General features: G+C 45.8%; 1 protein-coding gene across 4 annotated transcripts in view; it reads right to left on the bottom strand.

Annotated features, from left to right (window-relative positions):
• Nucleotides 1-25,186, bottom strand: part of LOC111155500 (FERM domain containing 4A) — a 307,805-nt gene that overhangs the window by 177,098 nt on the left and 105,521 nt on the right. For all 4 annotated transcript variants that reach the window (XM_022515665.1, XM_022515664.1, XM_022515666.1 and 1 more), the window contains exon 2: nucleotides 8,688-8,753. In XM_022515665.1, coding sequence (XP_022371373.1) covers nucleotides 8,688-8,753 — 66 coding nt within the window. The remainder of the gene's footprint in view (nucleotides 1-8,687; nucleotides 8,754-25,186) is intronic.

Genomic DNA, 25,186 nt, shown 5'->3' with positions numbered 1-25,186 from the left:
TTTTCCGTCACCTGCTCTCTATCTAGAACAGTGAGTTCCAAGCCCCGAGGGGTGTACAAAGACGCCTCCGGGGAATCGTTTGAAGAGGCAGTGGGCGCCAGGTGGGATTCCAACCTCCTCTACTTACGTGTACTGGACAGAGGATTCTACATGTAAGAGAAGTTGGAGAACCACTGGTTGCAAGGACTACTGTGGGGTCATGGGATTGCTTCTGTCCAGGACCATGGATATAAGTTCCCGCAGTTATAAAATGCAGGATGCCAGTTCTGCTGGCTGAGGCAGGAGAACAGGACCGCCTAGGGCACACCCAGAGAGGGGACAGTGAGGGACAACATTACACTCCTCATGTCTTCAATATATTGCTCTTGTAAGAAGGACCAGTCAGATTACGGAGGGCCGTGAAAGTCCAACAGAGGAGTCCAAACCAAATGAACTACTGATCAGAGACATGTCACAAAGGAGTCCTTTCGGAAGAATAATCTGGCTGTGTCATGCAGGTCCAACTGGAATGGACAAAGCGTGGAATTACAGAGGTCAGTGAGGAGGCTGCTATAGGACTCCAAGCACACAGCAGTGACAATGTCAAAGCCAGGTGGTGGTGACTGTCTATCTAAGGGTCATGGGAACTGGAGAAAGAAAGAGATCTGGCCACACATCAGGATAGGGATGGAGTCAAAGTAGGAGCCTGGTTGCCTTGGCAGAGTGGGGGGCTCCCCTTCAAAGAAGGTGCAAGAAGAGCATGATGTGGGCTTGATGAGGGTGGGGGTGTGGGCCAGGGGTGTGGAGCGCGAGCGGCCACCTAGGTGGTCACTTACGCATACCTAGCAGGCAGCTGAGGTGCATGACTGGGGCTTGGACGAGATATGGAAATCTTCCATGTCGCTTGGATGGCAAAATCATTAGTTCTATGCTGGCCTTAGTGACAGAACAGGAAAACAGAGAGCTTGAAGGGCTCTGGGGCAGGCCCATCAGGGTGGAAGAGCCAGAGAAAAATACACAGCAGCTGAGATTCCCCCTGACTTTTCGATTCCTTGCTTCACCACCCCTGGCTGCCTGACAGCTCTGTGTTTCTCAGGAGAGCTGTTTGCCTCTTTCCTTCCATCTTCAGGAGGGGTGGAACAAGGAGCAGCAGGGCTTCGAGAATGAACAGATCTGCTCTCCTTAAAACGGAGGACAGGGTGCTGCTGGCACAGCTGTACCCAGGAGGCGACTGTCCCAACCAGAGGAGGGAGGGAAAGAGAACACACAGCCCACTGGAAGAAGAGGAACCACCCCACCCCTGGATGTAAAAAGTCTTACAGCCTGAGTAATTTCTCCCCTCTAGACAGAACCTCTTGACCCAAAGGGAGGTTCTCTTAGGTCTGCAGCGCCCACTGGTAGACGAATGGAGATTTACCAAATGAGCAAGGATCTGAATTGAGCAATGAGCCAAACACCAATCTGTGAGTTATGGATAAAAAACAAAAAACACCCAGATTTGCTAATTCCCAGATTCCTGTGACGCCATCCCTTCCAGATGGCCCCTTTTCTCTCCAGAGCCATACTCTTCTTAGGGGTGTGTGCATGTATATGTGTCTGTCCTCTAGAAACACAGCTACTCCCATTTTGAGGAACCGCACTGTGTGTTAAATCTGTTTTAATCCCTTTTCTCCCTGCTCCACCTTTCTTATCCCCCTTGAACAGAGAGATGAAAAACTAGGAGCCCCTGGTTTGCAACCATCTTCCGAGAGTCCTCATCTGCCAACACTCCTACTGGGCTACTACGGAGAATATGTGGAAATGATTTAGTAAAGGGATCAAAGAAAAAAAAAAATAACTCAGCAGTGACATCAAAGCGAAAACATAACATCAAGTTTCTGGAGGGTTGTTCCTAGAAGACCAGGAGCTGCATCGTCTCCCTCTCCTTTCCTCATTCTGGATCCCATGTGGTGTGTGAACCATATGAAATTGTCCCTTCTATAGGACAAACTTGGCTCCCAATCGGCCATTTCAAATGGCTCCAACTAATACATTTTCAAACTGGTTAAAATTAGCATCCTGGGAGAATGGGGGTGGGGGGGGTGTTCAGAGGTAGCGTCGGGTGGGGGAGGGGAACGGAGAAGGGGTTGTTGCTCAGCAACCAGACCCTGGACAACCCCCACCCCTCCAACCATCGCCCCAGACAGCCTCTTCCCCTTATCCCGAGCCCAGATGAGCTGTCTGGCCCAGGAGCTGTGAGCACTTTTGTGTTGGGGGGGGCGGGGAGTCCCTGGATGATTGCATCAATCTGCTAGATCCTGACACTCCTCCCTCCATCACTGCCCCACAGGGAGACTGAGAGTCTCTTTTGTTCTCAACCAGAGCACAGCTCACCAATTTCTCGGTCACAGCCCTCGCTGGTGCAAAGGGAGATGTACAGGTCCCTCCCTCCTTGCCAAGAGGGAGACTCGCTAGCTGCTTGTGTCACACAAGGCTATGCGTTCTGGACTATTTCTCATTCCGCCATGCCACTAAATGAACGCCAGCTTACATGCAGAGGCAGCCTTGTGTTACCTGCCTCTCATCTATACCTTAACGTTGATTTGCTTCGTCACGTGCCTTTAGAATGTTAAATATGACCAGCCACCCCCAGGGCTCGGAAAGACATCTGTCTGGCTCATTTGGGGCAGGACCCAGCTTTGCAAAGAAGAAAGGATGACGGCAATCGTGGTGAAATTTGAGGTCAGCCCAAAGCGTGCTGCCCATTTCATGAGGCTCTTGTTTCATGAGGCAGCCTGTGGACTGGGAGGTCCCGGACAGAAGGTTCCTCCCACCGAGGCCCTCAGTCTGTTTCCAGCCCCTGCACATGGCTCCCCGCACGTGGCTGACCCGCACCTCCTGGTGAAGTCAGACCAGACAGGAGCAGATGGCAGACCCAGCTCACGCTTCAGCAGGCAGGCCAGCAAGCCAAGCAGACCACCCTTCCCAGTGAAGCAGACAGGATCAGCTCTGTGGGTTTTTTTGCTTTGTTTTGTTTTTTCTTTTTTCTTGGCCACACATGCTTTGGGGGATTTCCTGGTTCACTTGGTAGAAAACAGTCCCTTCTTTTTTTTTTTTTTTTTTTAATGGAAGAACATCCTTATCCACAGAAGCAGCTGAGGAGGGAGGGAGGGTGAGCGTGCATGTGGGGGTGTGCACACACACACAGAGAACCCCAGTCTGCTCATTTATTCTAGTAGCACTATTTATTCTAGTAGCACAGACTTTTTATAGTTGTTTTTTTTTTAAGCCCATTATAGGCCAGAATATTCACTTTGTCCTCCATGCTGCTTGACTCAAGGACCATAGCAACTTACTGAACCTCTAAGAGGGAGTATCACCAGCACGGTTGTCAGACAGAGAAATGATCAGAAGGTTCTATCTGCTGTGGCTTGTTTCTTCCACACCTGATGCCTGGAGGCGGACACATGATGTGGAAATCCGTCAGCATGTGTGTCCATGCTCAGATCTTCACCAGACAAATGAGCAGCTCAGCTCTAAGACATGAAATGACCTGGGTAAGCCCATCTTCGGTTCCAGACTTGAGATGGGGGTCAGAGCCTCTAATTCCAGTCATTTCCGAGGCTGGTGCTGGGGGTCAGCACAGTGGCCACGTTACAGGGGAACTCTCCCATGTCCCAGGTCTTTATTATATATATTTACTACAGTGCAGTGCAAGGAGGTCAGGACGTACTCTGTGTTCAAGCTGCATAGACTACTACTACTACTATGTGACCTCAAGCGAGTTATCTGACCTTCCTGAATTTGTTTTTTCATCTGAATTATCACTGACTTTACACAGTCAACATAAAAATTAGATAAATAAGCCCCAGTGACATTCTATAAGGAACTATAAAATGTGATCATTCTTGCGGAGGACATCCAGCATTGATCCGGGTAATCTGACTGTGTCCACAATCTTTTCTCTTGTTAAATGATCTTCTCTCTACTCTTTACAGATAGCTGTCCAACAGAAATAAAATGTCAGCCATAAACATGAACCCAATATGAAGTAGTCCTATTAAACAAGATGTGACTATTTTCACGGACATATTTTCTTTAACCTAATTATTATACCCCCCAAATATTCCATTTTCAACATGGAATCATCAATATAAAAATCCTTAAGAAGATGTTTTACTTTTTGTTTTCAGAGGAAACCTTCAGAACTGGGTGTGTATTTTACACTTCGGGTCCGTGTGGACTGCCCACATTTCAAACCTCCCATTGCATGACAGAGTCCAGCTTTAGATCCTTCCTAATGTTTCTGTCCCACTGGCTTTCTCAGAATTAGGGACACCGTGTCATGTACAACAATAACCCAGCTATGATTTCTCATTCTCCTGGAAAAAAGCTGAGGTTTGAGCCACTTCTCAGAATCACAGGGCACTCTGTTCCTCTATTTTCACATAAGTGGATGGTGTTGAAAGGGCTGCCAATGGCCACTGAAAGACTGGGTCAGACCCAACGGTCCAAGGATGTTAGTGACATCACGGGGCAGCTTCCCAAACAAAACATAAAGTGGGGATCGTTGAGGCAGTCGTGGGGCTGGAGAGAATTCCAATTTGTAAAGCTCTATCATCAGAGTGAAGAATTCCTGCCAACAGAGCATAACACCTACTCATCTATGGGGTTTGGGCAAAGCCCTGAAATGAGAAGGCCCACGTCTGTTTTCCCTGTCCTGGCATGTCTTCCTGTGAGAAAGGAGGCCACGTAATGTCATAAGCCTCAAGAGAACCTAATAAGGAAGAGCCACACCTCAGCCATTCCAATCAAGTGAAAATCTATTCTATTTTTAAGAAATTCAAGAGAAAGAGCCTGGGATCCTCCTTCCTTATTAATGGCTTCCGGGACTCCGTCTACTGACCCCCACTGTCCGGAAATTCTTCCCCGTCTTATTTAAATTGTTCTCACTAAGGCTAAGGCACATTTTCCTTCCTTGGCTTTCAAAATGCTCACCTAAATATTCAGGGGGAAAAAAATGGAGAAATTAACTTTAAAGGAATAGCCATATGAAGCTAAGACTTGAGGATTTTACTACAAAACATTCAAGACACCCTCTTAGCTGGCTACTGAAGCATCAGGAAGTGGCTGACAGAGAGACATGCATGATGGCAGACTCTGTCATTCTGATGCAGGCTTTTTCGAGTACATTTCGAATTGGTTGAAACAATTTTGGGTGACAGGGCAAATGACACCATCTCCAGGCTGGATGGGAGGGTGATGTGCCTGGACCCTGTCACACATTGGTGACAGAGGATGTGGAGGCTTGGTTTTGTTGTAGAAAGCTCACATCATCGTTCCTGCTGTCCTTAAGTGGAATTTAAGGACTATGGAGTCACGTGGTAATGCTGTGGGTACTGGGGACCTGGCTGTGGATTTTGAGATGAACTTTTCAAATATCCAATCCCAGTATGTGCATGCTTGACCTTTGCCCTTTCCCCTGTAGGGGTGACGTGGGATTTACTCAGGGCAATCAGGGATTTGGAAGCACAGATTCTGCTCAATCATCTCAAAGGGCTTTGTAAGCATTAAATGTTGGGATTATGGCCATTTTGCTCTCTAACCCAAAAAAGGGAAATGCTATAGTCACAGGGACCAGGTCTACATAGGAGAAAATGGTCTGTGTGGGTGTCTGGTCACCAGAATCCTTCTGGTGGGAGGGAATCCTTGTTAGCTGCTGACTCCAGGCCGTCTTGGTCCTCTTTCAGGCTGTCGGTGTTTCGCGAGGTGTAGCCTTCGATGCAGCTCTTACCCTAACAGCGGCTGAAACACTCGATGTCCCACCTCTGCCACTATTTCAAATTGCAGCCACCCTTGAGTAAACCCGCTTGCCCCTCTGTGGGAGAGAAACACTTCCTCCCAACCTGCCTCTCCGTCTTCCAAACCTTGTCAGGTCCACACCTACCCCACCCCAACTCCGCATCTCCAGATTGCAAGACTGAGAAGGGCGTTTCTTCATCTCAGGCTTGTTACGAATACTCTGAAATTGTGCTTCATGGCAACACCAGCAAAACCGTCTGCACCTCCTGTCCTTGGGTGACTCAAGAGTAAATGAATCTGCCAGGTTGTCACTCTGTAGATTTACGGTATCAAAAAGAGAAGTATGGGATCCAAATGCTTTGTTCTATGAAGAACCTAGCATGGGTCCAAATGAACCCAAGGAGAGGGATTCCCTTTAGAAAGGGTTTTGTCGAAAGAACGTAATCCAGGACAAGGGAACTTTGTAGAGGAGAAAGAAAAGTCATGTTTAACTTGGTGTTTGTCCAATAGTTTTAACCTTGCTCCTCTATGTTTTGCTGAAGTCTGCTTTGTAATCATGCCCAAAGGACTTCAGAAGTGTTCCCCTTTTTTTTATCTATAGTGTTTTTGTGCTCAACAAAATCCCCTGCCAAGCAATTGGTTCTACGACAAAAAGTCCTTTGGGGAAATAATACCAAGGCATTTTAGGATTAGCCCTTTTTTTCATTCCAAAAGGATTTGTTTAGTGACATTTGTGCCAGGCATTGGGCTGGGTGCTGGGGATACAAGGGGATCATGATGGAGACCCTGCCCTCAAACCGTTGGCGGCTCTGGGCAACAGAGTAAAGAGGCAGGGACAGTGAGCTGTGACACTGAGCTGTGATAGCGCCGTGAAGGGTGAAGGGGGACTGTGGGGGAGAACGCGCAGGCAGGGAGAATATGGGGGGAAGAGTATCTTCTAGGCTGTGAAATGGAGGCTTAGCAGAAACCAGCCACAGGCACAGGGATGCCGGCGCAGGAAACAGAGTTCTAGAAAGAGGGAGTAACACATGACGTGTGTTCTGCAGGGGGTGGGCAGAATAGGTCTTCTCTTGCTTGCCCTAATTCAACATCTTCTGGATTGTGAAGGACTGAGGACGAGCCTTCCAAAGGCACATATAGTAGTAACTAAATACCTTTTCTGCGATTCAAGTTCACTTCCAATGCCCTGGTTCACCTCTTCCCGGGGAAGGCTGGCTGACAGACCATAACTTCACTGCCACTTGAGGTTCCATTTCCTGTTTCAGAGAGTGGCTGCTTTCTAAGCCTCTAAGTGTTGATATATATATATTTTTTAAAAAAGCATCTAAAAAACACTGGACCACTCTCCTATAAACTCTTTACGCTGATTCTAAACAACTGAAAGCTCTAAGTGCTTTGTCCGTGATTTTGCGGATGAGATCTCGCTCACTTTACAATTGTCTCCTGCCTCACCTCACCCCCCAAATCCAAACCACAAGTTTGACTTCTAATAAGACTGTAAGTCTTGGAATCAAGCCTAATAAGAACATAATCCAAAACATTGAAGACTTCTGCACTCGTGGGTAAATTAATGACAGTGTTTACTGGTAATAGCAGAAAAACTATTAAACAAACCAAAAAAAGCCTTAAAAGTGCCCAAATGAGTGAACCATTAGATAATAATGGTATGTCCATTTTTGTAATTTATGCTGATATTAACAAAGATGAACTTACAGTAACTTGGGAACTGCCAATGAAAGACAATGTTAGATGGAAAAATAAAATAGAATTACACACATTACATTTACAACCACATAAGAAATAGAAATCTGAAAAATGCTGGAAAGAAATGTGCTGAAATGAGACTAGTAGGTAAATGAGTGGGCTGTGATTATGAGCTTTTTCCTACTTTCTGTTTCCTACATTGCTTTTATAATTTAAAGCTAATTGAAAGTATTAACTCCTAAGTTATTAGCAATTCAAATATTTTCAAATCCAAGCAGTATGTACAAGGGAACGTGACATTAGAGTATTTCTACGCAAATCTTCCCATTGTGGCAGTATCACCCCCCCCCCCGCCCCCACCAGTGAATGAGCATGAAGGTGTTATTTCAACCTAGTGATAAATTACATATTGTTTGGCAAAATGTTCTGGATAATGAGGGGCACTGCTCTAAGAATTTGATAGACGTTCGAGAATTTCAAGCAAATATAGTTCTAAAACTTGGAGTCAAACAACAGATTTGGAATTAAGGTCTTTAAATCAAGTTGGGCAACTTTGTGATTCTTTGGAGCTCTAGGTATAATGATGATTTCTTTTGAGAACAAGTTAAACAAGGCCAGAGTCTGTGATTCTAATACTGCTCTGATTTCTCTAACTCCGATGGGTGGGTGCAAAGTTTGTAGATGGACTGACGGATCTCCGGAGTGTCCACAGAGACATAGGTATTCAAGAGTGATACATTGTGGACACGTGGGATGGGGGTTATGTTGCCCCTGGAAGGGAGCCAGAGCCAGGAGATTGCCTCTTCTTTCCCACACCTATGAAGGATTCACTTGGAAAAAGCAAATGGTTTTCCAGCCCTCTCTGAGTAGGGAAGACGTGCATCAGTTACAGTTGCGGCAAGAGTCATTTACATTATATTCCATTTAGCTCCTGCAAGTAGAAATTGCTGATGGCAGCTGCGGAATTTCCTTTTCTAGAGCTTTGCAACAATAGGTTAGATATACATCTGGCCTTGAATGCCTTAGGCGTGGTGTACAAAGAAACAGAATGAAAATAGCGCTCACAAGCACAAAAATACCATGGTGTGCCGCCCTTCTCTCCTAGATTCTACCAGATACCCATTTAAAAACCACTTCTATCCTCTCCCCACCCATTGGCTGAATTGAAGTCCGAACCACATCAGCCTCGGAAGAAACTTAGAACGTTGGCCAAAATCAGTTACCTGTACTAGCAGTTCCAGCTTCCTGTCATCAAGAAGATGTACTTGACATCGACGGCCCTCCGTCATCTACAAAGAAAGACAAACGATGGTCACTGAGAATCTGACAGCCTGATACACAGCAAACGAACACGCCCCCTGGGCCGGGCGCCACCAGCCACCATCACCTGGGCAAAATGTCCCCCGGGGATGGAGCTATACAATGCTAAGAGCTGGCAGGACCAGTTCGTTCATTCGTTCCTTCAAAAATATTTATGGAGCCCCTTTCTGTGCCAGGCACCATGCTGGGAGCTGGGTGTACAACGACACATAAGACAAAGTCCCTGCCCGCATGGAGCTTACATTCTTACGGAGGAGATAGGAAATAAATCAGCAAACACATTCATAACCTAATACCAGGTGGTGATAAGTGTTCCATGCTTTAATCATTCTTCCATTCAATCATTTCATCACCACACACTGGGGACAGATTTCAGCATCTGGGCTCTACCACCTCGTCCCCCTTATAGAGCAGCCAGGAGCAGACTAGCACTCCTCTGGCAACTGCTTCTGATTTCTGTGAAGCTTCTTTCTCCACAGGATTTCTGTGTTACTCATTTGTTACCTGGTCCCCATAGTGTTTTCCATGGTGACAGAGGAACCTGGGAGCTGAATGTTCACAGCTAAACCTGACTCCTCACCCTCCTCGCCCCTTTCACTACGCACACCGCCGGCGGTGTAAGGGAGAGCACCCAGACAGGCATCCTCGGGTCTTGGCTGCAGGCCTTTGGACAAGGGTCTGTTCATCTCTGCAGCCCCGTCTCATGTACAAAAGTGAGTGGGCTGAGCCCAGGGGAGTGCAGCTGAAATGTTTAATCACTGGCTTTCTGGAAGGAAGAAGCCTTCATTTGTAGCATTTGCTGGAGCCCTGGCAACACTCTCAAAGGAAATCTTTTAAAGAATGAGGCTTCCCATCGATGTCAGCTGGCCACCACTCCAACCCAAACTTGTCTTGCTGCACTCCAGATAGCTTCCCTGGGTCTGATTTCAAGCTAGTGTCCTGACAACATATCTCCTACACATACGGTAACCTTAAATAACCCCAGGGTTATTTAAGGGGCATGGATGAGAGTAGAGTCAAATAATCAGGAAATTTTCCAGGCATGAGTAATGGGTTTTGAGTTTTTATTACCTTTGTTTTTAATATAAGGTACTTACCTCTAAATTTAGAGAATTTCATTTTAATGATGTTTATGTTTTTACCACTGGCACACGGAATTCCCAAAAACGTACCAACGGGCTCTCACAACTGCTAAGAGCTAGTTCTGACACCACTGTCTGGACCAGAAGACCCAGAAGTTTCCGTCTAGCTCTCGTATTTTTCTATGACTCCGTAGCCCCCTCTGAAACCACCTTCTTTTTGCCCACCTAGCAGCCACTTCATGCAGATCAAGGGGAGGGAAGCACGCGGGCAGATCCTGGCCCTATCTCCATGCCTAGCCATCACAGTCCCCTCTCATGAGCGCTTTCTCCAGGAACAATGCAACAGATACCATCTTCTCTTCCTGTTCAACAGGGATTATCCTCTAACAATCAGCATGTCCAAAGCTGGCATGAACTCCTGTGGGAAAATTCTCTTATTCCCTCCTCAGAAGAAGCCAACCTCTCCAACTACCATCAAGTCGGATTTCCCTAGTTATGGCATCCTAACCAAAACAGCACACGTGCCTGGATGGGGCCAAAATAAAGTCTCTTGAATCTGAGTTATAAGAGTAACTCGGCAGACCCCAGCTCTGAGAAAAAGCACCAAGAGAAGTTTTACATGCTCACAGGCTCTCCAACAGAGGTTAAAATAGAGTTAAAAACCAAGGAAACCAGTCCAAAGGTATGTCATTTTGCACATATATAAGCTGAAGCTGGTGGCCATGGATGTAAGACGGGTCTATGAAAAGTCCTTATTCATTCTTTGGACTCCTAACTTTAGGTGTTAACTGCCTTAAAAGGAGAAAGGGCTCAAATCCCATTAGAATCTACCAACTTTGCACATAGGTGGCATCTTAGCTGACTGACTTCATTTAAAAAATCCGTCAGCTTCAAAAAACAAACAATTGGGACAACATAATAATAAAACGCTCAGGCACCTGGATGGCTCAGTTGGTTAAGCGTTTGCCTTCAGCTCAGGTCATGATCCCAGGGTTGTGGGATCGAGCCCCACATTTGGGCTCTTTGCTCAGCAGGGAGCCTGCTTCTCCCTTTCCCTCTGCTCTCTTCTCTCTCTGACAAATAATGAATAAAATAAAAAAACAAAACAAAACAAAACAAAAAACTCCTGCACAACAAGGGGAATCATCAACAAAATGGAAAGCAAGCTACTAAATGGAAGATAATACTTGCGAGTTATGTATCTGATAAAGTGTTAATATCCAAAAGATATAAAGAACTCAGATGACTCAATAGCAAAACCTCACACAATCCTATTACAAAATGGGCACAGGATCTGAACAGACATTTCTCCAAAGAAGACAGAGAGATGGCCAACAGACACATGAGAAGTTGTTAGACATCACGCATCATCAGGGAAATGCAAATCAAAAATAAAATGAGCTATCAAACTCACATGTGTTAGAATGGCTATTACCAAAAAGACAAGAAATAACAAGTGTTGAGGAAAGTGTGGAGAAGAGGGAAACCTTGCACACTGCTGGTGGCAATGCTCATTAGGGCGGCCACGCTGGAAATCAGTACGGAGGGTCCTCAAACAATTAAAAATGGAGCCACCATGTGATCTAGCAATTCCAACTCTGGGTATTTACCCAAAGAAGAGGAGAACATTCATTCAAGAAGATAAATGTACCCCCATTTTCAAGGCAGCATTCTGTACGATAGAAAAGACACAGAAGCAACCTTAAGTGTCCACAGGTAAATAAACAGAGAAAGAATATGTGGTGTGTGGGGTGCCTGGGTGGCTCAGTGGGTTAAAGCCTCTGCCTTCGGCTCAGGTCATGATCTCAGGGTCCTGGGATCGAGCTCCGCATCGGGCTCTCTGCTCAGCTTCCCCCTCATGCTTCCCCCTCTCTCTCTGCCTGCCTTCCCCCTCTCTCTCTGCCTGCCTCTCTGCCTACTTGTGATCTCGCTCTCTGTCAAATAAATAAGTAAAATCTTAAAAAAATATATGTGGTGTATATATGCAGTGGAGTATTACTCGGCTGTAAGATAGGCGGAAATCTTGCCATTCGTGACAACAAGGATGGACCCCGAGGGCATTATGCTAAGTGACGTTAAGTCAGAGAAAGACAAATGCTCTCATAGGTGGAATCTAAACAAGCAAATAAACAAAACACCAAATTCATAGATACAGAGCCCAGACTGGTAGTTGCCAGAGCTGGAAGGCCAGGGGGCTGAGGGAAACTGGTGAAACAGGTCCAAAGTTTAAAAGGTACAAATTTCTAGCAGTCAGTTCTTAATGAAGGCACCCAAGGTTACCACAGTGGAAGTTCAAGGAAGAAAAGTGCTATAACCATCCAGCATTACTTTGAAATTCCTTTAAAGACATTTATTACAGGTTTCAGAAAAGTCTCTGAAGGGTGGGGAAGAGGAGAATTTGTTTTTTTTTTTTAAATGCTGCTGGTCCTCAGCGTCTTTAGAACACAAAGTTTTGAGCTTCCTTTATTGTAAAAGGTTAAGGATATAAACACGTTCTTGACTTCCTTAACCACATTCTAATAAATTTGACAAAAACAAAGGGAAATTGGTACCGCCAAGATATTACTGGATCAAATGACGTTTTAATTGCCATGATAAAGAGGCAGTACATCATTTTCCCAAAATATTTCAAAGCACACAACACATGACAAGACTTTGAGTTCATACCCCATACCTCAGAGTTTACTGTGAGGCTCTCATTTTCATCTGAAAAATAAAATCCTCATTCCATTAAATAATCTCACCTTATCTGCTCAGCAGTTGAAGGAATTAGCTATACATCAAGATGTTAACATCTACTCAAAGTTTTCCAAGTTTACTCTTCTCTTCCAAAATGCCTCGATTTTCAGTCCCGGGGAATTTATTACTAAGCACGTTCCCTATTTGAACAGGGAATTTCTAAGCTGCTTCCCTTTGGGAAGGCAAAATGTCCCTGGGGAAAAAAAAAAAAAAAAAAAAAGGGCAGCCCAGAGCAGGGCGCCCAAACAGAGACTCAACTTTGAATCATCATGTTTTTGAAACGTTCGCCTTTTGTTGGACGGCACTGCTGTGGTTTTTTTTTTTTTTTTTTTTTTTTTTTTCCCCTCCAAGCGGGGGCGGGGGGAAGGGCAGTCTGTCCTTCCATACTGAAAGAAGACTAGAGTATCCTGTTCTCATCAGTTCAGAACAGGTTTACCATTTTGGGTGTGGACTGGGAAAGAGTGGACATCTGTAGCTTTGTCTGGCTTTTCAGGCATTTTGAAATTTTCTTTTGAATGCTAACAATTGTAAAATAATACGGCTTTGCTTGTTTTCATTTTCAGCTGCTGGGAGGCACAATTGCAGCGTTGGCACCCCCACCCCCAGAGGAAAGCCTTTTGGAGAACAAGGAAGGCTTCTGGTAGATGTCAGCTGGCGACCACTCCAGCATAAATCATTTCGCTACAATACAATTCCATACCAAGCAGAGGCCTGCTAAAGGTTCTGTGATTTTCAAGGAATATATGGCAAAGTGTTATTCTAGAAGTGAGGTATCCACCCCATTGACCCAATTTTGCTGTTAAGAGGCACACTGAATCAGGAAGACTATTGATAAACAGAGAAATGCATTTCTGCTACTAGCTTAAGGGAGCATACCAGAATATGAATTGCTACGTGTCCTATTGAGGCAGCCAATAGAATTATCGTGCACTTGGACTGGAATTGGGAGGCAAAAATAAAATAGTTGATGTGCTAAGGAAGTAGGCGTAGTTCCCTCCCATCCCATCTCAATACTACTAAAATCTTTCGGGTTTTTTTTTTCCATTTAAAAAAATGTAAAAAAGAAATTTTATCTAGAAAAATGAATGACCGTGTTTGAGGTCACCTATAGGAAATGGATCCTGAGAAGCTTTGTTCCCAATAAAATTGTTTTAGATTGCCCATGTTTTTAATGTATCAAATCAGATTAATTAGTTTACAACTAAGAATTACAACTGTCACACAGGGTCAAAATACTGGAGACGAAAGGTCTGACACATTCTCTCTCTGCAGGTGGAATTAATGGTAAGCCAACTGCGATCAGAAGTTGCTCAGGGAGGACAGACCTGAAAAGGGGGGACATTTATAAATATCTATGTGTGAGGGCATCCTTCTCCACTATCCTGAAATCTTCCTGTTGGTGGAAGGAACCACTGTCCGAATGTGGCAGGGGAGTCCCCCCTCCAAGTCATTAGTAAAAAACAAATAATAACTAACTAGCAATGACAAGCCACCCCCCCAACCATGGGGATTTTCAGATGCTTTATATGGAGAAGGGCAGGCTACCAAGTTCAGCACGTGCAAACCTGTTTTATTAGGAACATTTTCTCTTCAAATTCAAAACGAAGCAAATCCCATTTTTAATTATGCTTTGTATTATCATCCTTTTCTCTACAGAGCATCTCTCCCGCTCTCTCCCTGTCTCTCCTCCTCCTGCTCTTCCTCTCTTTCTCTATCTCTCTACCACTCTCTGAGCCACTGCTTGGATACCTCCCTTTCCTGTTACTTGCCCTTTGCCAGGTAAGTTATACACTATGGTACACACACCTAGTTCCACTATGGATGACATTTTCGTTGAAATCTAGTGCAGTTGTACGAATGACTATAGGGGCACTGATTCCAAGCTTAGCAATGCACGTGGCTTTCAAAAATAAAAACTTACAAAATATTTCCTAAGGCACATTTATACGGAGACGGTTATCCCTGAGGCACCGGGGAATAGGATGAGGGCAGGGTGGACACTGGGAGGGGAGGCAATGTTCACAAACCGCAAATGGAGCTTTGAACCCAGCTTTGAACACACCCACTTGGTGTGTCTCTGTGCACAGTAAGGCACTGTGCTGTGACTCATATCCATTTTGGAGACAGTAACTTTCTGAGACAACAAAGTAAGAAATATTAAAGCCTCACTAGGATTGTATAAAGGGAAGGATTAAAATTTCCAAAGCATGCTTTATTTAGAAAAGTTATTAATACTCCCCCCTCCCAAGCCTGAAATCCTATCTTTTAAAATTCTACCATCAAATAGAAAATTTCAAAAGCCTCCAAGCCAAGGTCCAGACAACACAGAGACAAGCCTCCCCTCCTGGACTGGTCCATGAAACCGTGAGGCAGCCCAAGGCAGCTGGATGGGCGGATGTGCTACGGCAGCACCTCACAATCCGCCCTTTGACCTGGGCCCTTCTGCGGCTCAGAAGGAAATTCCAGAAACATGACTACAACTTCCCAGTGCAACTCACTGTTAGAGCGTCTGCTCTCAGGGTCACCTCAACATGTGACTGACATTCCTCTCTCCACTCTGGTTTCCTCTCACACTAACGAAGGCCCAACAACCCAGCGAAGGTACCAGAAAGTCACAAATTCATGACATCTCGATAATCATAAAGCTATCGCATCCAGGAGATGAATGAATGTGATATGCGCACAGTGTTCTCAAGAAATGCAACTCACAGTAAATACACAGAAAGGACTTCCGGCAAATTAAAATTTACTGAAAATACCCATCCCTTTGCTGCTGCTCACACCTAACTTGTACCATGGAGATGCCAGACAGAATAAACTATTAAAATGTAATATTATAACATTTTAACAGGCATGAGGAGGCTCTGCCTCCCCTTTAAAGGTTAAAGGTATTTTGCCCACTTTTATTATAATTATCCCCATATTCAAGCCTACCATTTTTGTCTTTAAGTGACATCATATTAAAATAACACAACTGGGGAAGGAGACACATGGTGCTACACACCAGAGGTCCAATTCAGAGAGAATGACCTTGTCCCTATTTCACCCTATGTCCTTTGCAGATTGTGTCATCTCTGTCTCTACCACAAGTCCCCTGGATTTAAAGGAAGGACACACAGGCATGTCCTTGATGCTCTTGGCTGCTGAATACAGTTATGACTTATCAAAACCAGAGGAAGGTGATTAAGTGAGTGGCTCCATGAGAAACAGTATCACAAGGCAATCTGACGGATTATAAAAGGTGAAAAAGACTTGCATTCCCAAAGCTCAACCTTCCCCAAGTTTGCATCTGATGAGGTCACAAGCAGAGCTGGTGCTTTACCAGAGGATCTTTGGAAAACATGTTTTAGGGCCATGGTTGCTCAGATCCCGCTTCTACCTTCCACACAAGGAACCGGCACTTCCTCCGATAATGCAGGGAGAGAAGTCGTGGTGTCATGGGTGCACTCAGGGCTCGGAGGCTGTGCAGGGCCACTGCTCTGGGGTGGACCCTGCCTCCCAGAAGACTACTGCCATGCATGATCAAGCCACAGGTCCTGGAGGACAATCCGTCTTAGTCTTTCCAGATGGTACTACAGGGCAGAGAGGGTCAAGAAACACTAACAGTTTCTGGGCCTAACGTCTAGCGGATGAGGAATGGACCCAGACAAGTGAGCGGTGAGGACAGCCAGGGAGCCCCAGTGATGAGCTTCGTGATCCCAGGACAGAGGGACTCGGTGTCAGCGCTAAGCTGCGGAGGAGGAAGGGAGGAAGGGTATTCTTCCCACCTTCCAACAAGACCTTACCATTTAAGGACAAGCTGTTGATGTGGAGGTGGGACAGGTCTGTTGCAGATGTGGAAAGACAAGGTGGAGTCGGTGCCACCCAGGGCCACCGTGGGACAGGCCATCATTGTCCTCTGTCTGAGGCCAACCATTCTGAGGACACGGTCAGGAGGACTTGGGCACCGGGAGATCCAAACACATGGGCTCTGCAGGCTGCCTGTGCACCAACCCCGGGAGCAGGGCAGGAAGCTCACTCCCATGACCAATGTGCATGAAGCATCCAGGGTTCTGGAAGGCACGGAGCCTTCTGCAGCTCCTTCCAACTAGCTACATGCCTAGAGAGCAGTAACTGGATGGCCCCACTTGGGTTCTGCTAGTGCACCTTCTGCAGAAAGGCTCTCCTTTATCTCCGCGTATGACCACCCCTGCCCCACCACACACACACCTGTGGCCTTCTGCTGCCCACACTCTCTGCATCTGCAGCGGAGCCTCTCAGAGGGAGGAGGAGAGCATGTGAAATACCCAATCAGGCCTTATTCCCTGGTCCACGGCACGGGCACAATCACAGCACCGCCCTGTGAGGAGGAACTAGGTTAATGCAGGGAAAGGGTGGGCTCTCTGCTTGGTGCACAGCAGGCTCTCAATCAATATTACCTTTAGAAGTTTCCAGTCCAGGAATTCAAGACTCTTCTGAGCAGGAGTGTCAGAAGGGCAGCAGACAGTATACCTCTCCTCCCGCCCCCCAATTCCAGGATGGCCCCAGGTGAGGCTGAGGCTTTCTGCCCACTCACACAAGACTTTTGGCTATGTGGCAGGGTGGGTGGGGGGACCGGTGTGGACAGGCTTCATCTGGGTGGCAGTCACCTGCCCTGAGCAAGTGCCAGGACCTCCTGGAGCAGAGCTCTGTGGGGGCCTGGCCATCCATAGAGGGGGGCATCTCACCCTGATAGAGGCCCTGGCCAGCCAGTCCTTCTCCCCAGCCACAGCAGCTCCCAGAGTCATGCTGGGCGAGCCAGCCGTCACCAACAGAGAGCTGATATGAGGAACATGGAGTAGGCTGCAGAAGGGAGGCTGAGGAAAGTCAGTGCGTGACACGTGGGTCAATGCTGGGCAGCCGGCTCTGCCAGACCACAGTCTGCAAGGTCAGTGGAAGAGATCAAAGTTCTTGCACCTGTTTCTCTGGGCAGGTTCAGGGTGTTATTCTTACTCACACACTGTTCACAGCACAGGTGTCCATGCAGACAGGCTTTAAAGGTGGCCGAGTGAGGTATAAACCCCAATAAAACATAACAGGCAAAGAAACAAGAACTTACATACCCAGCTAACATCCCACTGTGCTCCTGGAAGTAAGGACAGATGCAAGAAAATGACATATGTTCTTGGCTGTGTGGAGTTTTAGACTTAGTATCTTAGTGGCAGAGCCATGGGGGTGGAAGGAAGATGCTTCTTCCAAAGGAAAAGGTAAGTATTTACTCTTTCTTTGGTTTGATGACTGTACTTGGAATTTTTATAGTAGGAGGACGGTGTAGTCATACAAGGACCCCAGACACAGGGGAAACAGTTTTTTAAAAGTGTAGGAAAAGAAATAAAAAGGTTGACTCTATGGACCTTAAGGAATATTGTTTTTATGAGACAGAGACTTTACAGGTAAAAATTTCATAACCTAACAAAAACAAAATTGAATGAGAGAGTGAAGAGTGAGATATCCAAGCATACAGAGTTATTTGCACAGAGAACTCCCAAAGGAGACAAGCTTTTGGTAGAATACATGCAGTGTGTTCACGGTGCACAGTACGTTATACGTATTCTGTACCAATATGATAAATGTTTTCAGTGCGTCACAGACTGACAGGGATGGAGCTGGAAAACCAAAACTATCATGCGAAATAAGGGAAGTTTAAGAACAATCAAAGACCTTTAAAGACAGGCTCAAGGGACAAGAGAGGAAAGGAATGTTTTCATTATCTGGGGCCAATCAATTTTTGTTGAAAGAGGAACCACTGAACTACCCAGTTCTGGGTTGGTGTCAGTCTTCTGAAGCAAGAAGGGAAATGGTGGGCTAGCTACTACAAAATAAACTAACTGCACCGCCTTCCCCCAGATAAATTCCTCCCAGGGTTCATAAAGTGAATATTAAAAATAGATAATTACTGGGGTCCCTGGGTGGCTCAGTCAGTTAAGCATCTGCTTTTGGCTCAGGTCATGATCTTGGGGTCATGGGATCAAGTCCCGCATCAGGCTCCCCGCTCAGCAGGGAGTTTGCTTCTCCCTCTCCCTCTGCTCCTTCCTTTGCTTGTGATCATGCACTTGCGTGCGCACTCTCTGTCAAATGAATAAATAAAATCTCTAAAAAGAAAAAGGTAATTATTAGGGCTTTCTAAGCATGAAAGCAATGGGTGAGCCCAAAGGAGAAAATGTAGACACTGGTCCACCTTAAAAATATTTCCATTGGGACGCCTGGGTGGCTCAGTTGGTTAAGCAGCTGCCTTCAGCTCGGGTCATGATCCCGGTATCCTGGGATCGAGTCTCACAATCGGCTCCTTGCTTGGCAGGGAGCCTGCTTCTCCCTCTGCCTCTGCCTGCCACTCTGTTTGCCTGTGCTCACTCTCGCTCCTCTCTCTCTGACAAATAAATAAAAATTAAAAAAAATCTAAAAAAAAAATTTCCATTAAAAAAAAAGTAATTTGGGGCACCTGGGTGGCTCAGTGGGTTAAGCCTCTGCCTTCGGCTCAGGTCATGATCCCAGGGTCCTGGGATGGAGCCCTGCATCAGACTCTCTGCTCAGTGGGGAGCCTGTTTCCCTTCCTGCCTCTCTGCCTACTTGTGATCTCGGCCTGTCAAATAAATAAAATCTTTAAAAAAAAAAAAAAAGAAGGAATTTTACTTTACAAACACCCTGAGCAAAAAGAAAAAAGCAACTGCAAATTTTGGGGGGAGGGTGATAACAACTACAAGGAGGAGTTAATGTTATTAAAGATAAAATTATTTCATTAGTATATAATTACAAATTAATTCTCAGGTTACTAATACCCTACAGGAATTAAATTACACTGCAAATGGCTAAAAAGTTCCTCTGGCTGGGTAATTTCTCTTCTAAAGAAGAGATGTATCTCTGTCTCCAGTACTCTAGAGAGTAAGTAATCTAGTGACCAACCCATCCTAATGATATGGGGGGGGTTAGAGGGTGATATACAATAATGTCCACCAGAGTGTGGGTTCATTCGGCAAGGGTTTACAGTATAGTATTATGTGCAGGGCATCTTATTAGATATATAATGATGAACATGATTTTTTTCCTATATTTAATGAGCTTCTGTACCCCACAGAGGAGATACCGAAGTTAACAGGCCATTACAGGATAATCTGTGTGACAACAGGGAGGGTGTGAGATGTTCTGGGCAGAGGGTAGGAGAGACCATAACTCACACCTGGGGGACTGGAAGTGGTCTATGAACAATAGGACATCTGGCAGAGGCAGCCTGATGTAAAAAGGTCTGGGATGGGTGGGAGCTGGGCATGTTCTGGAAACATGGATTATGCAGAAGAGGTGTGAGCAGAGAGTGGTGGGTGGACCAGGAGCAGTGAGAAAACCAGCTAGAGAACCCTAATTATGATGATAAGAAGGCCATATATTCAATAGCTTGAGGATGGTACATCCACTGTTGAAATAGTAAGGAGCCATGGAACATCATCATCTTCTTCTTCTTTTTAAAATCTTATTTATTTGAGAGGAGATAGAGAGAGCATGAGCGGAGGGAGGGGCAGAAGGAGAGGGAGAAGCAAACTTCCTGCTGGGCACAGAACCTGATGCCGCTCCATCCCAGGACCCTGGGAGCATGACCTGAGCCAGAAAGCTAGATGCTTAACCAACTGAGCCACCCAGGCATCCCAGAACATCATTTTCAAATCAATTTCATCCTAAATGATACAGACATAAGGGGAGTTTGGAAAGAGGGTTTTAAGTGCAAGTATTGAAGCTCAGTATCTAAGAAGATACACAGGCACTTGGCAAACTGTACAGAAATACTAAATATAAGCTGTCTTTCTTAGTATCTGCGCGACCCCCTGTGACTCATAACAAATGAAGAATGTGTGCTGACCAAATGTATAGTTCACAGGGAGGTTCAGATGGTAGCTTCAAAATTTAACAGCTGGGATCAGATTATTTATAGTTTGGGGCCCTATTCTTAGTTCACATGCTAGAAGCATAACTTCCTGAATAATGGAATTAAGCAGCCTCCCACACTCCACCACGGTTAAACCATTTCTGGAAATCTGTGTTCGTTCTGGGCACCATATTTTACACAGGAAATGAAAGAAAGTGGAGCAAGGCAAAGAAGAGTAAGCAGATTGGGTAAAGATCCGGAAACCAGGTCTTCTCAGGACTGAGAGGAAAACCGCATACCAGCCGAAACAGCAAAGGCTCTAGAGGTAGGATAAGTCTATATAATCTACTGTCCATGTCAAGATATGTGAGTGAGGAAGAAGGGGAATGATTACTGATTCCAAGGAGTAACAGGTATAAATCCAACGGGGGATGCCTGGATGTGGGGACTGGCCAACTTAATGATTTAATGCTAATCTGATGATTACATTTAATAATTCAATGAAGAGGGAGAACTTTGCTTTGGTGGGCAGAAATGGAATCAAAGAGCAGAAGTTCCAGAAGACACATGTGAATTCAACAGCGGGGAGAACTTTCCAACAAGCATCATTGTTCAAAACGTAATGGGTTGCCCCCTCGTCACTGCATGTGATCAGGAAGGAGCCAGAAGACCTTTGGCCAGGGACAGTGTAAAAAAGGGTTATTGAACTCCAGTGGGACAGACACACTCTAAGGTATGTTATGGATATATGTGCACGGCCACAGACAAGAATTCCCCCCCAAAAATTTCATTTTAATAATGTATGTGTTTACTTATAATGCTCCTGTTACAATATTACATTTGATAACCAAATGTTCCCAACATCCATTTCCTGCTTCAGAAGAGTTTTTTTAAAAATCGCACTGTAGAGGGGTAGGCACCAACACATTATTCTACCTTTTTTCCTACTAAATTCCTTCACATAAATATGCAAACAAATGTCCTCTACTTAAAATATAATGCTGTGGAATCTTTGGTTTTATGCATCTGTTACTAGTTTGGTATTCATGTATTTGAAATCCAAGAACCTCAATGACATTTTCTTGGTAACATGAATATGCCTCTTTAGCTCCAATGTCTAATTTAATTGGTCATTTCAAATGAAAATTTTTTCAATTTTTGCTTATATTGTGATTAGTGGGATGAGATCACACTGTTACAACTATGGGTCTTATGAAGAAATAGGTTTTCCCATTTTCACCGAAAGTATTTGGTTAACGTTAAAATGATATTATATATGCATGAATGAAACAGAATGACTTAAAAAATTAAAAATAAAAAAAAGAAACAATGACTTGACTGCAATAACAGGCACTCACAATATGTATTTTTACATAAATTCACAGATATATATTCAAGTAACATATATTCTTATATACCATTTCAAGGACAACTCCAAAATCTAGGTACTATACAACTTAATTTGCATTCAGTGAGATATGTTTTTAATTTACCTATTCTGTAGGAACATATCCCCACACAGGGTATGGAACACCATGCATTCTTTGTAGCTAGAGGACCACGTGACAAATGAGCAGCATTGCTGTCAATCTTCCATCACTGGTAGCTGGGGTATCCTGCCATATAGTCTATCCCTGGGGATGTGGTAGGGGGCAGAAAAGAGTATCCAAGACCATCTGCAAGCTAGTGTGATTCTATTCTTAGGAGACTCTTGAAGCACAGGCAGAGAAGGTCGCCTAATATAATACATGGCTCACCTACTTCCACGGAACCTACATGGGAAACGAAGCTGCCACTTGTGCCTCTCAGGCCTGAGTCCAGGGGCCCCAAGCTCAGATGCCAAGTCCTCCAGGTTTGGAAGGAAGCATTCCAGCCCGACAGCTGACCCTTTTGAGATTCATGCTTAAATCAGACCAAATTCCCAGCAAAGCGCATCTGAAGACTATGGATGACTCTGCCTGGAAAGCCACAGTCCCACGGGGCGCTCCCAGCCCAGGAGACAGCCCCAAGGCCTTGTCCTCCCTGGCCAAATGCCCCTATGAAGGGGTGTAGGGAGAGCTTAGGAAACGGAAGTGCTTGCATTAAGGGCAGTTTCTCCAGCTACCTTTGACATCTATATGGGGGGGCAGTCCATCTGGGCTGGACGCTGCTGTCCGGAGATTTACAGAACTAGAGTTCTCTGGAAAGGATTCTTCTGGAGAGTCCTGGCAGGCACTCACCACACTTGCACGAGCTGCACATGGTGGCTCCCTTCCTCTGTTCATCTTGTCGGAGGTTTCTATACTGGGTGGCTGCCCCACCACCCCCGACTGTCCTGGGGACCTGCTCATGGGGTTCCTGATGCTGCTGCCACAGCACCATGCACAGGACAGGTTTCTAAGCTGTTCCATTTCTTCCCGAATACCACTTAAAAATGGGGGTGGGCATGAGGCTGGGTAAGGAAGGGAAATGGAGGAGAGTGCTGGGCAGAGGAAGAAGGGAGAGGATACCAAAACCAAAGAGGGTCCTCCCCGCTCCATGCACAGTTCACAAGCCTCTCAGTGGAAAAGCTGTCACAGGAAATAACGCAGTGCCTTCAAATACAATGACCGTTTGGCAAATGGCAGATCTAAAAATATCCAGGGTGCATATCATCAGTGAGCAGTTACAGAAGTAAAGACGTTCTGTTGTATCTGCGAGTCAAATCAAAAATTCTAATCGGACACAGAACAATTTCTCAGAGCTTTCGGCAGGAGGTAATTATTCTGTTGACGACACACAGAAATAAAGATGAAGCTGAGCCTACTGTTTGGGCTGCCTCCGTGGAAGGAGGAACGAGGGACGGGTTTTTGCCTGTATCAGCACTGATTATAGGATGGCAGGGTTCCTAATCTTTCCTCTTTTCCTGATTTCACCAGGAGCGCGGGTGTGAAACGGTCTACACATGGCCCTTAGGAGAGAGAACTGTGTACGGGAAGCCAGGATGCTGCATCAGAAATAGAGGGGGCATGGGTAGTGGCTACAGTCTAGATCCTTCCTACCACCTGGCAGCTTTAAACACACCAGAGTCTCAGGAAGTATCACTGATTAAAAGGACGGAGTGACAGTTCCTGATGGTGGTGATGGCTTCACAGTATGGACACGGGTCAGAACCGATCAAATAAGATCCTTCAAATATATGCAGTTTATTGTAGGCCGATGACCCATCAACAAATCTGATTCAGGTATGAAGGTTGAGATATTCTTTTCACGTATCCAAAAAGAGACAGACCCTCAGGAGGATATGGAGAGCTCCATCTGCAGTGGAACATCTCAACAGAGTTTTTCACATTTCAACGAAGTACTTCATTTATTTTTTTAAAGATTTTATTCATCTGAGAGAGAGAACATGCATGTGTGGGCACACAAGTGGGGATGGGGCAGAGGGAGAAGCAGACTCCTCCGCTGAGCAGGGAACCCCATGTAGGACTCGATCCCAGGACCCTGAGATCATGACCTGGGTGGAAGGCAGATGCTTAACCCACTGAGCCACCCAGGTGCCCCACTTCATTATATCTTATATCCTCTTCTCTTTGAAGTTGGGTGCTTACGGTGTCCCCCCAGATGTTGTCATGTTCAGGGCTGAGGCCTCACATCGTTCTGCATCCCCTCTTGGTGGCTAAGCCCCACTTTGCATCTCCACCCTGAATTCCTCCTTTCCCCGGCTTGTGTGTGATTCTGTCTAAACCCGCCCGTTCAACATCTGCATTTGGCTCTGTGTCAGGATCTCAGGCTCAGCGTGTGCCAAACAGAGTTGCTGACCTGTCTTCTCCCCTAAACCACCTCCACCCACAGCTTTCCCCTCTTGGGTAATGGCCACTCCATCACCATGTTCTGTTCTGTGGCTCCCAGCTGGGGGACTTCTCTCTTCATCTCACATCCCACACCCACCACACCAGAAAACCTCAGCGGTTCTCTCTAAAACATCCAGATCCTGAACACTTCATCATCACTTTATCACTGGCCAGATTCTTGCAACGGCCACCCACCCCCCCACCCTCCACCCCACCCAGGGCACTTCCTGGCCTCACGGTCTTGTCCCCACACAGCACCCAAACCATCCCTGTGTAGCCCAAGGGGGCCACGGTGCTTCCCAGATCCGTACTCTCCAAATACTCCCTCCTCTCCCAGTGGTTGCTTCAGGGCCCACAGGACTCCCACTGCTACATGCCCCCTCAGTCTGCTCTTCCACACTCGGCTCCTTACTCCTCCCTCCCCGTCACTCTTCCCTCCCAGGGCCCTTGAAGAGCTCCTTCATCTGCCTAGAATGTCTCCCCCACACACTCCCATGGCTCGTGTCTTCACATCCTTCAAAGCTCTGCTCAAATATCACCTTCGCATAGTGTCCCTTCTGATCCTGTATTTAAGATGGCAACCTTGCCAGACGTTCTGATCTCTGCTTTATTTTTTCTCAGAGCATTTGCCACCATCTAATGCACCATGAAATTTACTATGTTTGCTGTCTGCCTCTTCCTCTTGGCCTGCAAGCTCCCTGAGGGCAAGACTTTTTATCAGTTATGTTCACAGATACATTCCTGGGACATAAGAGGCCCACCATTAAGTGTGTGTTGAATGACTGACCCAACGATGGACTGGCTGAATGAAGGTACTTCCTGCCCCCCTGCCACAGTTTGCAAGACCAGCCTCACATAAAAGATGACAGCTGTGTTGTACCATCCTTACTCTCTGGCCC

Source organism: Enhydra lutris, unplaced genomic scaffold (assembly GCF_002288905.1).
Source record: "Enhydra lutris kenyoni isolate GAN:26980312 unplaced genomic scaffold, ASM228890v2 scaffoldscaffold42, whole genome shotgun sequence".
Lineage (NCBI taxonomy): Eukaryota > Metazoa > Chordata > Mammalia > Carnivora > Mustelidae > Enhydra > Enhydra lutris.
This window is presented reverse-complemented; position numbering and strand designations above follow the sequence as displayed.